Raw genomic sequence first — 13836 nt, forward strand, 5'->3', positions numbered from 1 at the left:
TCTTGATATATCCCTATACTACGAAACATTTGATTATTTTTTCGAGTATATTAATGAAATCATTGTTCCAGACTTCATGGAAATGCAAAAGGAGAATCCTCACATTAAGACCAGAGCCGGTAGTTTGGTGGTTGAGAAAATGAGATACGTAAACATGTCACCTACTGCAATAACTTTGCTGCCTCATCTTTTCTGCAAGTTGCCACTACAGAATGACACACTACAATGGCTTTCTAAGTACATCAAAAAAGGTTGCGACATAGCATTTCCTTAAATTAGTGGGATAAGATCCACTCACAGTAACAATGTAACTTGACCACTGACTTAAATTAGCATAACTTTGAGCTTCACAGACATATAAACAATCTAGTTCGTATATGCTATGTGCTCTCAGACAATTTGAAGCTTAAGCTTCACTCCTAGAAGATGGCCATCATTTTGGATGTTTGTAGTTGAGCTCATTCACCAGATATCATGAACACAAAATTATGACACCTTACAAGTACTTAAATCAACAGAAGGCAATTTACACATGGTAGTGGTATATTAAAATTTCTGGCAGTTTGGCTGAATAAAGATACCACAACACTAATGCAAATCCCAGTCAAACACATGTACCTGGACAAAAACATTACTCAATTATGCAGACAACTTGCCGAGGACAACACTATGCACTCCTTTTGTAGCATTCCGAAAGAGTGCACATTTAACACGAGCACAAAAGCCTGCTTCACATCTTCATGGAACAGTCTTAAGTGCAAAAAGTACGTGCATTGAAAAACCTCATCAAATTTAGAAAACAGACCACCCCCCGCTTTTCCCTTTTTAGCAAATAACAAAAACACACAACCCCCCTTGCCCTTCCCAACACGGGCAACCTGTAGGAACATGAGTATATTTAAAGAAAACAAATGATTACTTATCCTCAAATATTTGATGTCCAAACTGCAAAATTTCTTCCTCCTGGCCTCGAAAACTATGTCCTGAGTCCTATCGACTGTAGTTTTGAGTAGCTGCAGATGCTGCAACAACACCGTTTGCCAACATATAGCTACGGACAGATAATTGTTTTGTCGTTTCAATTATCTGTTCATACCTGCAAACACAATACATAAACTTTATTTCTTCGGGCCAATATTAAAAACTACAAAAGTCATGGCATTGCTTCTCAATTGATGCATAATTACAATTATTAACAGTACATAACACTACCAAAAAAAACACAGAAATCATGTACTCAACATCAGCCATTATGCATGTGCCAAGACAGCTAAGAAAGTATACAAGGTGCTCCCGCTGAGTTAGGGCTTTACAAAGCTTCCTTGAAGTGATAGGGTTTGAGCCAGTCTCCATATGTGTGGAAAAGATCCAATGTTTCCTCTTGCTTTTGCTGTTGCATGATTAGACCTTTGCCTTGGCTGTTTTAGACACACACACACACATTTTATATATATATATATATATATATATAGAGAGAGAGAGAGAGAGAGAGAGAGAGAGAGAGAGAGAGAGATTCTACACTGGTTGAATCTGACCTTTGAACCACATTTTCTCATATGGGATATTATGCTTATTGGAATATATATAGATGGTTGTTGCCCATAAGCACTGAGTGGGGATTATCCAATACAAGAGGCCACGGGCACCCTGTGAAATGGTATGGAGCCTGCACAAGCACTGTGGACCGAATATCTATCTGCTAATCCCTATCCCACAGCCCCCTAACCCCGCTAGATTAGGTTTCCACTTCATAGATTAGTGTCCAAGTACATAACATACGTCCACTCTTCAAGCATTCACTTTTAAATGAAGTTAGGAAAGCACTTACTCAAACTAGCCCTGGACTCCCAAGTTGAGTCCTCCTCCACCCTATCTTTTAATCAAGCATTTACTCTTAAATGAAATTAAGAAAGCGCTTACTCAAAGTAACTACTGTCTCCCAAGTTGAGTCCTCCATTTAATCTTTATATCCATGGATGAACTTGTTCCTAAGTTGCCTTTCCTTGAAATCTATCGCTCTATCAAGTTCATGTGGAACATAAGACAAGTCCTCAACCTCCACAAGTTCTTGACGGGTAACAAGGTCCTCCTCAACTCCTAGCATCACTTTCAGTCGACTGACGTGAAAGACTGGTCGAACTTTCACATTTGGACGCAATTGTAGTCTATAAGCAACCTCGCCAATCATTTTCAAGATCCTCTAAGGTTCACAGAACCTAGGGAATCGCTTCCCAACCTTCCCCATACAAAACGTCGCAAAACTCTTGGGCACTCTCAAATAAACGAGCATCCCCTCGTTAAACTACCTCAGTGAACATTGCTTATTAGCATAAAATCGTGCACAATCTTGCAGACTCCCGATAGCCTCTCATGCACTCACTAGCATTTCTTGCATGTCTGCGAAGAAATCTCTATCCACATCAACCTGAATACCCATAAGTCCAACTTTTACTAGAGATCCAAGTTGGAATCCGTACGTCAGCATAAACGGATTGTATCCAATAGCTGCATGCTTAGCACTATTATAGGTAAACTCAACCATTGGCATGTACTTCTTCCAATCTGATGGTCTCTTGGAGAAATTGCGCAAAGCATATCCTCCAAAACATTATTCACCCTCTCTATTTGCCCATCAGACTGAGCATGATCAAACGAACTCATACTCAATGTAGTCTCCAATCTCTGGAAAACTAGCTGCCAGATGTATTCGGAAAACTTCCACAATCTCTATCATTGACTATCCGTACAACCTGATAAGCTGCTCAACAGTTGTTGCACCAATTCAATTGCCTTCACTTATAGGTAAAAGTAGTGCCATCTTCCTCAATCTATCTATCACCACCCAAATCGCATTATGTTGGTCCATCGCAAACCTACGATCATGGAAATACTCTCCCATTTGCGTCTTGGCATCTCGGTAGGATGTAAGATACCTCCACTCCTAAGGCATTCAACCTTATTCACTTGACATTGACGACGCTTTACCACAGTCATAAATACACGTCGAGTAAGACATCCGTTTCACCAAATCATAGAATCGTTGTACCCCTAGATGACCAGTTGCAGGAGAGTCATGACATTCATTAAAATAGGCCTTCGTAAGGGCTATGGCACAAGAACTTAGCTTATCTTCAAGAAAACAACAATTTCACGCGTAAAACCTTGAGAAAATCTGAAAATAAATGAGAGAGTAGAGAGAATAAACACCACGCTAGGGGTCGAAATAGCCTTGGGCTGACCCCCCTCCCCTCCAAGTTATATATTAGATAAAACTCCTTGGAGAAGTCTTGAGTACAAGTTCTTAGAGCTAAGCGTCGAAATAGCCCCTAGGCCATCCCCCCCCCCCCCCCTCCTTCCGAGTTATCTTATATAAAACTCCTTGGAGGAGTCTTGAGTACAAGTTCTTCGAGCTAGAGAGCTCTCTCGTCTTTTTCAATGTTCAACAATGAGAGAATAGCTGAATTTAAAGTTGTTGCCCAAAAGCACTTGAGAAAAGTGCTTTAAAACACACTTATAGTCCAAAAAGTATCTTTTTAATAATAAAAGCTCATCTATTTTTAGTTTTTAAAAAGCTTTTAATCTTTTGCTTTCCAAAAGCTAGTCCCATCATTCCAAGCCTGTAAGGTGACCTTGTGTTACTATCCTTCCACGTGTCAATGCCATATCACCATTGCCACATCATCAATGCCATGCCACTTTTTTTAACATCCTCCCAACTTATTAAACAGTTTTGTCAAATGTTGGGTCTTGTTTTTCTCTACTTTTCTCTGTTTTTTTTTGTGGGCTTAGCTCTTTTCTCTCTGGCTCTTAAGACATTGTTCCTCGTGGGGAATGTCCTTCTCTTCTCTTGCGCTTGGCTTTGGGGAGCATCTTGCCCTCACGGTTTTCCCCCTTCACATAAAGTGACCTTGGCTTTGACCTCTTTCACGAATACTCCCATCCTTGGCACCTCTAGAGTCGCCCTCAAGCAAGAGTTTTCCTCCTATCAAGATCAACACGCATTGTCACGCACCCATTTTATGTCAGAAGACACAAACACGTACACACATACCTGTCCTTGGGTTAAACCGAGCATCCCCAACCCTTGGCACATACACACAAATATGCTCACAAGCATAAATTAAATAAACAAATGAATGTACAAACAATTCCTTAGTTTTGACACCAAATTCTTGGTTTTTACACCATTTCCTACTCTAGTCCAACTATCCATATCAGTGTCTAACTATGCATAACCACGTACTCAATTCTGATTTCCTTCACTGATAAACAGTGCCTCCATGAGATTGCTAGTCCCATGACTCTTGTACAAAAGATTTAGTGTAAATGCTCCATGGGTTCAATGAACCAGATGATGTCCATGTACAATTGAGATGAATACAGTTACCAAACAAGAGTCTTGAAGAAGACGTTCAAAGGAGAGCGATCAACTTGAAGAAGTCTAGTCTTGACGGTCCTATGCCTTCACTGGAATCCGCAGAGAGCGTCCCACTGGTGTTCCAGGACCACGACAATCAGGCGCTCCTGTACTAACGCCTGGCTCTCCCGATCTCAGCACCCATGGACCGTGGTTCTCCGGAAGCTTGGACTACCCGGCACCGAACAGGTGTTAGCAACAAAGAGTATCTCTTATCAAATTTACATCAATGTCCTTTGCGTATCCACTTACTTGTAGCTCGCTAGTGGAAGACAAATACCAGAGACGCCTAAGTGCAGCTGCTAGAGAAGAACACTAGGGCACAGCAGCCTGCTGGCAAGAGAGAAGAGTGCGCAGCCGCCTGGAGATCTGAGCGCAGCCGTCAGCAAGTGGAGAGGTATCCGGCGCAGCCACCTGTGTCTGGGCACAGCCGTCTGCAGAGTGGAGAGGTTCATGGACGCAGCCGCCTGTGTCTGGGTGCAACTGCCTGCAGAGTGGGCGCAGTCGCCTGCTGTGACGCAGCCGCCTGCAGAGTGGGCGCAGCCGCCTACTGTCTGGCACAGCTGCCTACAGAGTGGGAGCAGCCGCCTGCAGCAGTGTGGAGAGGAGGCCTGGGCGCAGCCCACCAGCACGCAGCAACCTGAGAACAAGCGAAGAAGAGGCCTGTGTGCAGTCCACCAGCGTGCAGCTGTATCTAGCAAGATGATAAGAGGCCTGTGCACAGCTGATTATAAGCAAGAGGAGGTTCACTCCTAAGTGATGGAAAGGGAGGGGGGGGGGGGGGCATGATGAACAGCTGGCCGGCCCACCACAGTTGCATGGAGGCGGCTAGTTCCAAAGTCTCAAGGTGAGGGGTGGGCTAGGTGGCCATGCACCCACCCCCCACACACATAAGATCAAGTGAGGGGTTTCCCTCCCCACCTTGACCCATACATGGGTGCCCACCGTACCAAGGACATCATGAAATATTTGGGAGGGTGCCCACTCTTTAGTGAATGTGAACTTGCAACCTTATAAAAAATAAAGGTTAGAAAGAAAGCTATAAAATAAACAATTGCAATACACTTACCACCTGTTCACACGCAACAAAACTCGTCAGAAGACAGAGCAAACTTCACGACTCACTAGCAGGCGTCCCCGCTCAGTAAGTGACACGTCAAACAGGCAAACACAAAAATACAAACAAGGCACAATCATGGCACGACAGAAAACATAAATCCCGGTCTTCCTATGGAGTGACAGTCTCATAGGTAAGACACAAATCTAGGCACGAGCCTCCCTATGGAGTGACAGTCCCATAGGCAAGCCACGACACAAATACTAGCTCTTCCATGGCATGACAATCCCATGGATAGAACACAGTCCAGGTCATACACAGGTGGCACCAGTTTGGCTCCCGTCCATGTTATGCAAAAATACTGGCCCCTTCACATGAGACACCGGCCTGGCCTCAAGTGAACGAGACACAAATCTGGAGATGGACCAAATGGTCGGCCAATTGGTGACATCCCCCCGGGCTTCTAAAGAGTTGTCCTCAACTGAAAAGCCTCAAGATATGCCTACAACAGCTAAGGATAATCAACAAAATAATCCTCATTTACCCACTTTGCATCAATGGGCAAATAATTCTTGAACTTTACAAGGTATCTTCTTCTGGAAAGCTTTCCTACAGGTAGCTGCCGCTCCTTGTGAAGACAATCTATTCTGGCTGGAGGATCTCCTCAAGCTCATCAATCTCTGGCGGATCTTTTATAACAGGCTCGTCAGGATCTGGCCCGACATATTGCCGGAAAAGACTCACATGGAATGCATTGTGAATCTTCCAATGACTAGGTAAAGCAAGCATGAATGACACTTCATTGATCTTTTGAATCACCTTGAAGGGTCCATAATAGCGAGGAGAAAGCTTAGGATATGATCCTTCTCATCCTGGCCTCTTCCGAAGCCTAGCTTTCTCAAATTTCCGCAAAACCCAATCACCTTCTTTGATTTGCATGTCCCTTCTATGCTTGTCAGCAGCCATTTTATGCTTATCTTGTGACCTTGCAATGGCTGTCCGTAATTGAGCAAAGGCTACATCCAAGTCACGAACATACTCATCAGCTGCAAAAATCTCATCCTTTGTACGAAGGATGGATGGCAAGACGACTCTGCCATAAATAATCTCAAACGGGACCTTCCCCGTGGAGGCATGGATCGTATTGTTGTAGGCAAATTCAACAAGTGGAAGATACTTCTCCCATGCAGTCTTTTGATCTGCCACATAACACTTCAACAAATCCAACACGGCTGAATTTGCAGCTTCACTTTGGCCATCCGTTTGGAGATGATAGGCTGATGAAAACTCAAGTTTAGTGCCCATGTTATCAAATAAAGCCCTCCAGAAGAGGCTCGTAGTCCTGGGATCTCTATCCCCAACAATGGATTTAGGCATACCATGATGTTTGAAAATATTAGCAAGAAAAAGCTTTACCATATGATCAACTTTAATGGTTTTCTTGACAGGCAAGAAATGAGCTTGCTTGCTAAACTTGTCCACAATGGTCCAAATAGCATCATTCCCATGCTGGGATCTAGGCAAGTCCATAATAAAATCCATAGTAATACTTTCCCAAGGTTGCGAGGGAATAGGCAATGGCTGAAGTTGAAGTAATCCTGGAGGTTTTTGCCTGTCAAATTTCACCTTTTGGCAAGTAATACATGCACGTACATATGCCTCAATGTCTTTACGCATGCTTGGCCAAAAGAAATATCTCTCAATCATGCGTGTCGTGGGCATGATACCTCTATGACCAGCATAAGGTGGAGCGTGACATTCCTCCATAATCTTTGGACGCAAATCCTTCACCACACATAGGCAGTTATCCTCCATAAGATAACCCTCGTTGATAACATAAGAGGCATGTGAGTGACCAGCCATCAAATCAGTCCATATATGACAAAAATCAGCATCCAAATGATACAAATCTCGCAAAGCAAATAAGTCCCCATGAGAGGCCACTGAAACTGCAGCCACATAAGGCCTCCTGGATAATGCATCTGCCACCACATATTTCTTTCCCGGAGTATGCACAATCTGAAAATGAAACATGGAAAGAAAGTTTGCCATTCTCATCTGCTTCTCCGAAAGCTTTGTTTGAGATAGAAAGTATCTCAAGCTTTGATGATCTATCTTGACTACAAATTCAGCCCCAAGAAGATAATGTTTCCATATTTTTAAGGCATGAATTACAACCAAGAGCTCTTTCTCATAGATATCCATATGAAGCTCAGCATCATGCAAACGACGGCTCTCATATGCAACAGCATGCCCTTCTTGATTTAGGATAGCCCCTATACAATCGCCACAAGCATCACATTCCACTACGAATGACATTTGTAAGTCAAGAACAATCAATACGGGTCCACATATGATAGCATGCTTGAGCTCCAAGAAGGCATCCTGTTCTTTTGGAGTCCATTTGAAAGTGGTTTTCTTCTTTGTGAGATCATGTAGAGGGGTGGCTATCACATAGCAAAATGCCTTATGAAACGCCTATAATATGAACATAATCCCAGAAAACTACATACATGATATACGTTTTGCAATTCTGGCCAATTCCGAATGGTTTCTATCTTCGCAGGATCCATTGTTACTCCATCCTTGGATACAATGTGACCCAAATAATGTATCTATGAAAGAAAGAACTCACTTTTCTTGGCATTAATGAAAAGTTTATGCTTTCGCAACTCTTCGAACACTGACCAAATGAGTTCTATGTTCTTGCTCATTCTTGGAGAAAACCAAGATATCATCAAAGAATACACCTGTGAATTTGCAATGGGATCGGAATATCTTATCCATCATACGATTAAATGTGGCAGGAGCATTGGTGAGACCAAAAGGCATCACCAAAAATTCATATAATCCAAAAGCTGTCCTGAATGCAGTTTTATGGACATCTTGTGGCACCACTCGTATTTGGTGATAACCACTCTTCAAATCAAGACGACTGAAACAAGCCGAGCCATCAAGCTTATCCAAAATGTCATCAATATGTGGGATTGGAAATCTATTCTTGATGGTAAGCTTATTTAAAGCTCTATAGTCCACACACATGCGGAATGACCCGTCTTTCTTTTGAACAAGAAGCACGGGAGAGCAATAAGGTGAGGAACTTGGCTGAACCAAACCTTTCTCTAAAAGCTCATTTACTTGCTTCATGATCTCTTCTTGTTGTGCGGCACTCACACGATATGCGGGTTTGTTGGGTGGAGAACTGCCTGGCACAAGATCTATGTGATGATCCTTGAGCCTTTGGAGAGGTAATTCACCTGGCAATGCATCAGCAAAACAATCGTTGAATGCATGAAGAAAATTCAGCCTATCGTAAGTCATAGCATCCACGTTTTGATGACTTGGTACAATGCTATCACGAACAAAAACCAAGTACACAGAAAGACTCTTTTTCATTGCTTTATTAATCTGGATGTGAGATACAAGTGGGATGGAATTCCCTTTCTTGCCGGCATCAATGAAATGCATGCGGCCTCTATGCATAAAAGAAATCATGTTTGTCTTGTACTCTTTGCGAGACTCAAGCCTATGATGCCATGGCTTGCCTAGCAATACATCACGTCCATTAAGTGGTGCAACTAAGAAATGCTCATTATCAAGGTAACCCTGGATATGTATGCGCAACTTCTCTATTAGTGGGGTAACCTGCACCTCTTTACCAACAAAGACAGCTTCTGCTTCAATCTGGGGTCCCATGTTCTCAACCTCAATACCCAAGGCAGCTGCCATCTGAATAGAGATAAAGTTATCGGTTGCACAATCATCAAACATGAATAAGGCAGGCTGATCCTTGATTTGACCCCATGCTTTGCATACCATCCGTTCTTTTGCATCATGTTTTGTGTTTCCCTGCACATCGGGAACTGCATGCACATTAGCCTTGGTTTGCTTGTCCTCATGCTTTGGTTTGCGGTCAGGGCATTGTCGAAACATGTGCTCTTTGCTCCCACAAGAAAAACATTTCCCCTCCTTGGCATATTGCTCCCTTTGCTCGGGGGTCAAGCCAAATTTGTTCTTCTTTGGCCCATGATCTTTAGATGAGGTATTTTCAGCTTTACCTCCCTTCTGGGTCTCCCGGAAGTTCTTTTTAGCTGGCTGTCCACCTTTTTGCAGATTTGGAACAGCCTTATCTTTGCCCTTTGAACCGCCCTGATGTTACTTAATTTTGAGCACCCATTGCTCCGTAGCAAGAGCAGAGGCTATAGGCTGTTGCAAAGTATGTTTCGGGTGCAATTCAATGCCCGAACGATAAGCTGGTTGCAATCTGGAGCGAAACTTCCTCTTTCTTTCATCCTCAGTGATTTGCATAAAAGGAGTTCCCTCAAGCAACACTTTCCAAAACTTATTGACATACTGTTGCACACTTTCATTATCTCTTTGCTCAAGTCTATCCCACTTTTGGGTGAGAGTTTGCTCCGATTAGGTGGCAAGAACTGAGCATAAAATCTGTCCTTAAACTCTTTCCAGGTGCAAATGGGATCTTTGGTGATCTTTTCAGTGATCCACCAATGTGCAGCAGTCCCCTTCAAGAACATGCTAGCATGGCGTACTTTGTCAAACTGTGCCACAAATGCTAACACTTTGGAAGCATCATGCTCTCCATGAAAAACATCAAACTTAACAGACTTGTCACCTGCTTTAAATTCCTTGAGCTTTCTTGCATGAGGCTCATGGTCCTCTCTTTTTCTTTTCCCCTTATTCAATGAGATAGCCTTATCTGCATGGGCTCCATGGACCATCATGGAAGTTTCATGAAGCACGGTGGCATGCTCCACGAACTTGAGAATCAGATGCATGTGACTTTCCTGCATAAGGCAATGTCTCTCCATGAGACAACTCAATAGGCAAAGCTCTTCTAGTGGCAGACCTGTCACCCCCTCCATGGGATACATGTCTTGAATGCATGTGACCATCATGCCCTCCATGAGCACTAGCATATATATACCTGTCAGCCTTTGTGCCTTGTGGAGAAGATGCATGACGAGAGGTGACTGTCACCTCTTTCCTTTGCATAAATGACCTCAACCTTTGAGATGCGGGATCTCCATGCTTCAAGCCAGGGGTGGATTTCTGAATTTCAGCTCTCCATCTTCCCCCTCTTTGATGTCACCTTTGCGAAGGAGGTAGGAAAGTGTCAACTCCCTTGGCTTCTTGCCCACTTCTCGTGCCATGGACTCAAAAGTCATGTCTACCATTGCATCGGCTTTCTTGGCTTCAATGGCACTTTGCACATGGGAATCTTCATGCAGAAATTTTAGCTCTTGCTCTTGTGCCTACAAAAGCTTTCTCATATGCTCCAATTCAGCCCTCATTGCATCAGGCTCTTCTTCTTGCATGACTGTCTTTCCTCGAGACAGTTGTCCCCTTGAATCACTATCATTTACACTCTCAAGGGGCTTGTGCCTTCCCTGTAAAGCATCAAAACCACGCGAGGCACTAGATGGACCCCTCGAATTAGGCACTTCCAAAGGATTGCCTTGGCTATCCATTGTGTTAAGTGTGCTAGAAGCAGGGTGTCCAATACACAGGTTCGTTTCCCCACTAAGAAGAGGGAAATAACCGTGCTCTGATACCAATCAAACCGATCCCGTCAAGTGGAAATAGAGTCCGTTGGATACCCACACGCGTAATAGCACAACTTAAATATCACAATTTGAATGGACAACTTAATAACAACTAAAATCTGAAATGAAATGAAATGTTGATCAATGGACACCAGCACTGGGGCCGGAACGGGCCAACCCCCCTCTATATATGATATATTATTGGGAGTATTTAAAAGATACAATGCTCCATGGGTTCAATGAACCAGATGATGTCCATGTACGACTGAGATGAATACAGTTACCAAACAAGAGTCTTGAAGAAGACGTTCGAAGGAGAGCGATCCACTTGAAGAAGTCTAGTCTCTACGCTCCTGTGCCTTCACTGGAATCCGCAGAGAGCGCCCCACTAGTGTTCCAGGACCACGCACAAACAGGCGCTCCAGTTCTAACGCCTGGCTCTCTCGATCTCAGCACCCATGGACTGTGGTTCTCCAAAAGCTTGGACTACCCGGCACCGAATGGGTGTTAGCAGCAAAGAGTATCCCTTATCAAATTTACATCAAAGTCCTTTGCTTAAATCTCAATCCACTTACCTGTAGCTCGCTAGTGGAAGACAAATACCAAAGACGCCTAAGTGCAACTGCTAGAGAAGAACACCAGAGCGCAGTAGCCTGCTGGCAAGAGAGAAGAGTGTGCAGCCGCCTGGAGATCTGAGCGCAGCCGTCACCAAGTGGAGAGGTATCCGCCGCAGCCGCCTGTGTCTGGGCGCAACTGTCTGCAAAGTGGAGAGGTTTATGGGTGCAGCCGCCTGTGTCTAGGTGTAGCTGCCTGCAGAGTGGACGCAGTCGCCAGCTGTCTGACGCAGCCGCCTGCAGAGTGGACGCAGCCGCCTGGGCACAGCCCACCAGCGTGCAGCAACCTAAGGGCAAGCAGAGAAGAGGACTGTGTGCAGTCCACCAACGTGCAGCTGTATCTAGCAAGATGATAAGAGGCCTGTGCGCAGCTGATTATAAGCAAGAGGCCTGGCCTGGGCACAGCCGACCAGCGTGCAGCAACCTAAGGGCAAGCGGAGAAGAGGCCTATGTGCAGTCCACCAGCGTGCAGCTGTATCTAGCAAGATGATAAGAGACCTGTGCGCAGCTGATTATAAACAAGAGGCCTGTGTGCAGCTGATTATAAGAGGCCTGTGCGCAGCTGATTATAAGCAAGAGGAGGTTCACTCCTAAGCGATGGAAGGGGGGGGCATGAAACAGCTAGCCGGCCCACCACAGTTGCATGGAGGCGGCCAAGGACATCATGAAATATTTGGGGAGGTGCCTGTAAAACGGGAGGCGGACGCGTGTATTGGAATCGTATAAATGTGAACAAGATTCTGAGCACTTAACACTTGAGCATTACAACCACAAAGCTGAAAATGACAGTACACCACATAAAGGGGCCGATGATAGGCTGACCCCCCCCCCTTTAGGTTATATTACCAAAAGAGTCTGCAAAGTACAAGATTACGGGTGCCTGGGGATTCACCACCAGCCTGCACCTGATTCTTCCAAATACATCATGAATGAATACATTTCAAACAAGAGAATCTGGAGGTACATCCGCCCTACACACAGGTACATCCGCCCTGCACAAGCCTTTTCACAGGTACATCTGCCCTGCACAAGAGTATCACAATCCTCACAGGTACTCCGCTCTGCACAGGATGTAAATGGATCTTTAGGCCCTGTTTCCACGCGAGAAACTGATCCAGAAACCTGTGTTCTCCGCGAGCAAGTGTCCCCAATGCTTGCCCTAAGCACCTGTTATACCAGGAATCCTTGAGACACATCCATGCTCACATATTCCATTGCTGTCCGGCCTGTTTTGTGCAATAACCAGTCCAAAACAGCAACTTTCTATCGAGAGAAATCCACCTGTAAGGGGTCCTACAGCCCTATGGAGGTCCCTAGAGCTGTCCTGTACTGTCCAAGTTGACTTTGGACACCTGTAACCAGCCCAAAACTCGCAATAATCAGAAATTGCAGGTCTGAAATTTACCAACCAGCCCTTTAGAAGAGTGTGGGGATCGATATCCAAGCTTGTGTGAGTCCGGGAAGCAAGCAACCAGCCCTGTAGCAACTCTCAAAGCTCCAACCAGCTCTCCAATAATCAGAAATTGCAGGTCTGAAATTTACCAACCAGCCCTTTAGAAGAGTGTGGGAATCGATATCCAAGCTTGTGTGAGTCCGGGAAGCAAGCAACCAGCCCTGTAGCAACTCTCAAAGCTCCAACCAGCTCTCCAATGTGTTGAATAATGAATAAAACAGCCCAAAAGGCCTCTTGAGGGAGACGCCTTTTTTCCAGTGCCACCTAAGGGGCTTGGTGGGTACACATACTGGCTGACATGTATCCCCATAAGGTGTCCAGGTAGGTGTCCAGCCCATAGTGCTCCATTTGTCATGTTTGTATAAGTTTAGGTCCAACCAAATGGGAAATGACCATAAGCTGTCCGGACTTCATTAATTTTGGTCCAACCAAATGCGAACGCATTATAAGTTGTCAGGCCACTTATTAATGAGTGTGGACCTGCAAACCAATAAACTTTAGTAGTAAATGAAATAAGCTGTAAATTGAGTGTGGACGCACTTACCACCTGCAAAACCCATAAGCCCACAGTTTTAGGCCCAAACAGGAGTGCACACACGTGTCCATAAGGTGCCCGGGCGTCCCCGGTCCCTCGGACTTCACAAGCCAAAATAACAAGCATTGTACAGGCAGCAAGACAATGTCACACAAAGTAAAATAAAGTTATGGCATGCATCATTTATGCATTGTGC

At 44.5% G+C, this 13836-nt stretch overlaps 1 protein-coding gene across 1 annotated transcript in view; it reads right to left on the reverse strand.

The window, feature by feature from the left end:
• Positions 1 to 490: 490 nt before the first annotated feature.
• Positions 491 to 13836, reverse strand: part of EIF3E (eukaryotic translation initiation factor 3E) — a 28700-nt gene continuing 15354 nt past the window's right edge. The window contains exon 8 of the mRNA XM_086791612.1: positions 491 to 1096. Within this exon, the coding sequence (XP_086647738.1) occupies positions 991 to 1096 (106 nt within the window). The 3' untranslated portion in view covers positions 491 to 990. The remainder of the gene's footprint in view (positions 1097 to 13836) is intronic.

The sequence above is a fragment of the Cibotium barometz genome, chromosome 56, assembly GCF_041138505.1.
Source record: "Cibotium barometz isolate CiBa-2024 chromosome 56, ASM4113850v1, whole genome shotgun sequence".
In the NCBI taxonomy this organism is placed as follows: Eukaryota; Viridiplantae; Streptophyta; class Polypodiopsida; order Cyatheales; family Cibotiaceae; genus Cibotium; species Cibotium barometz.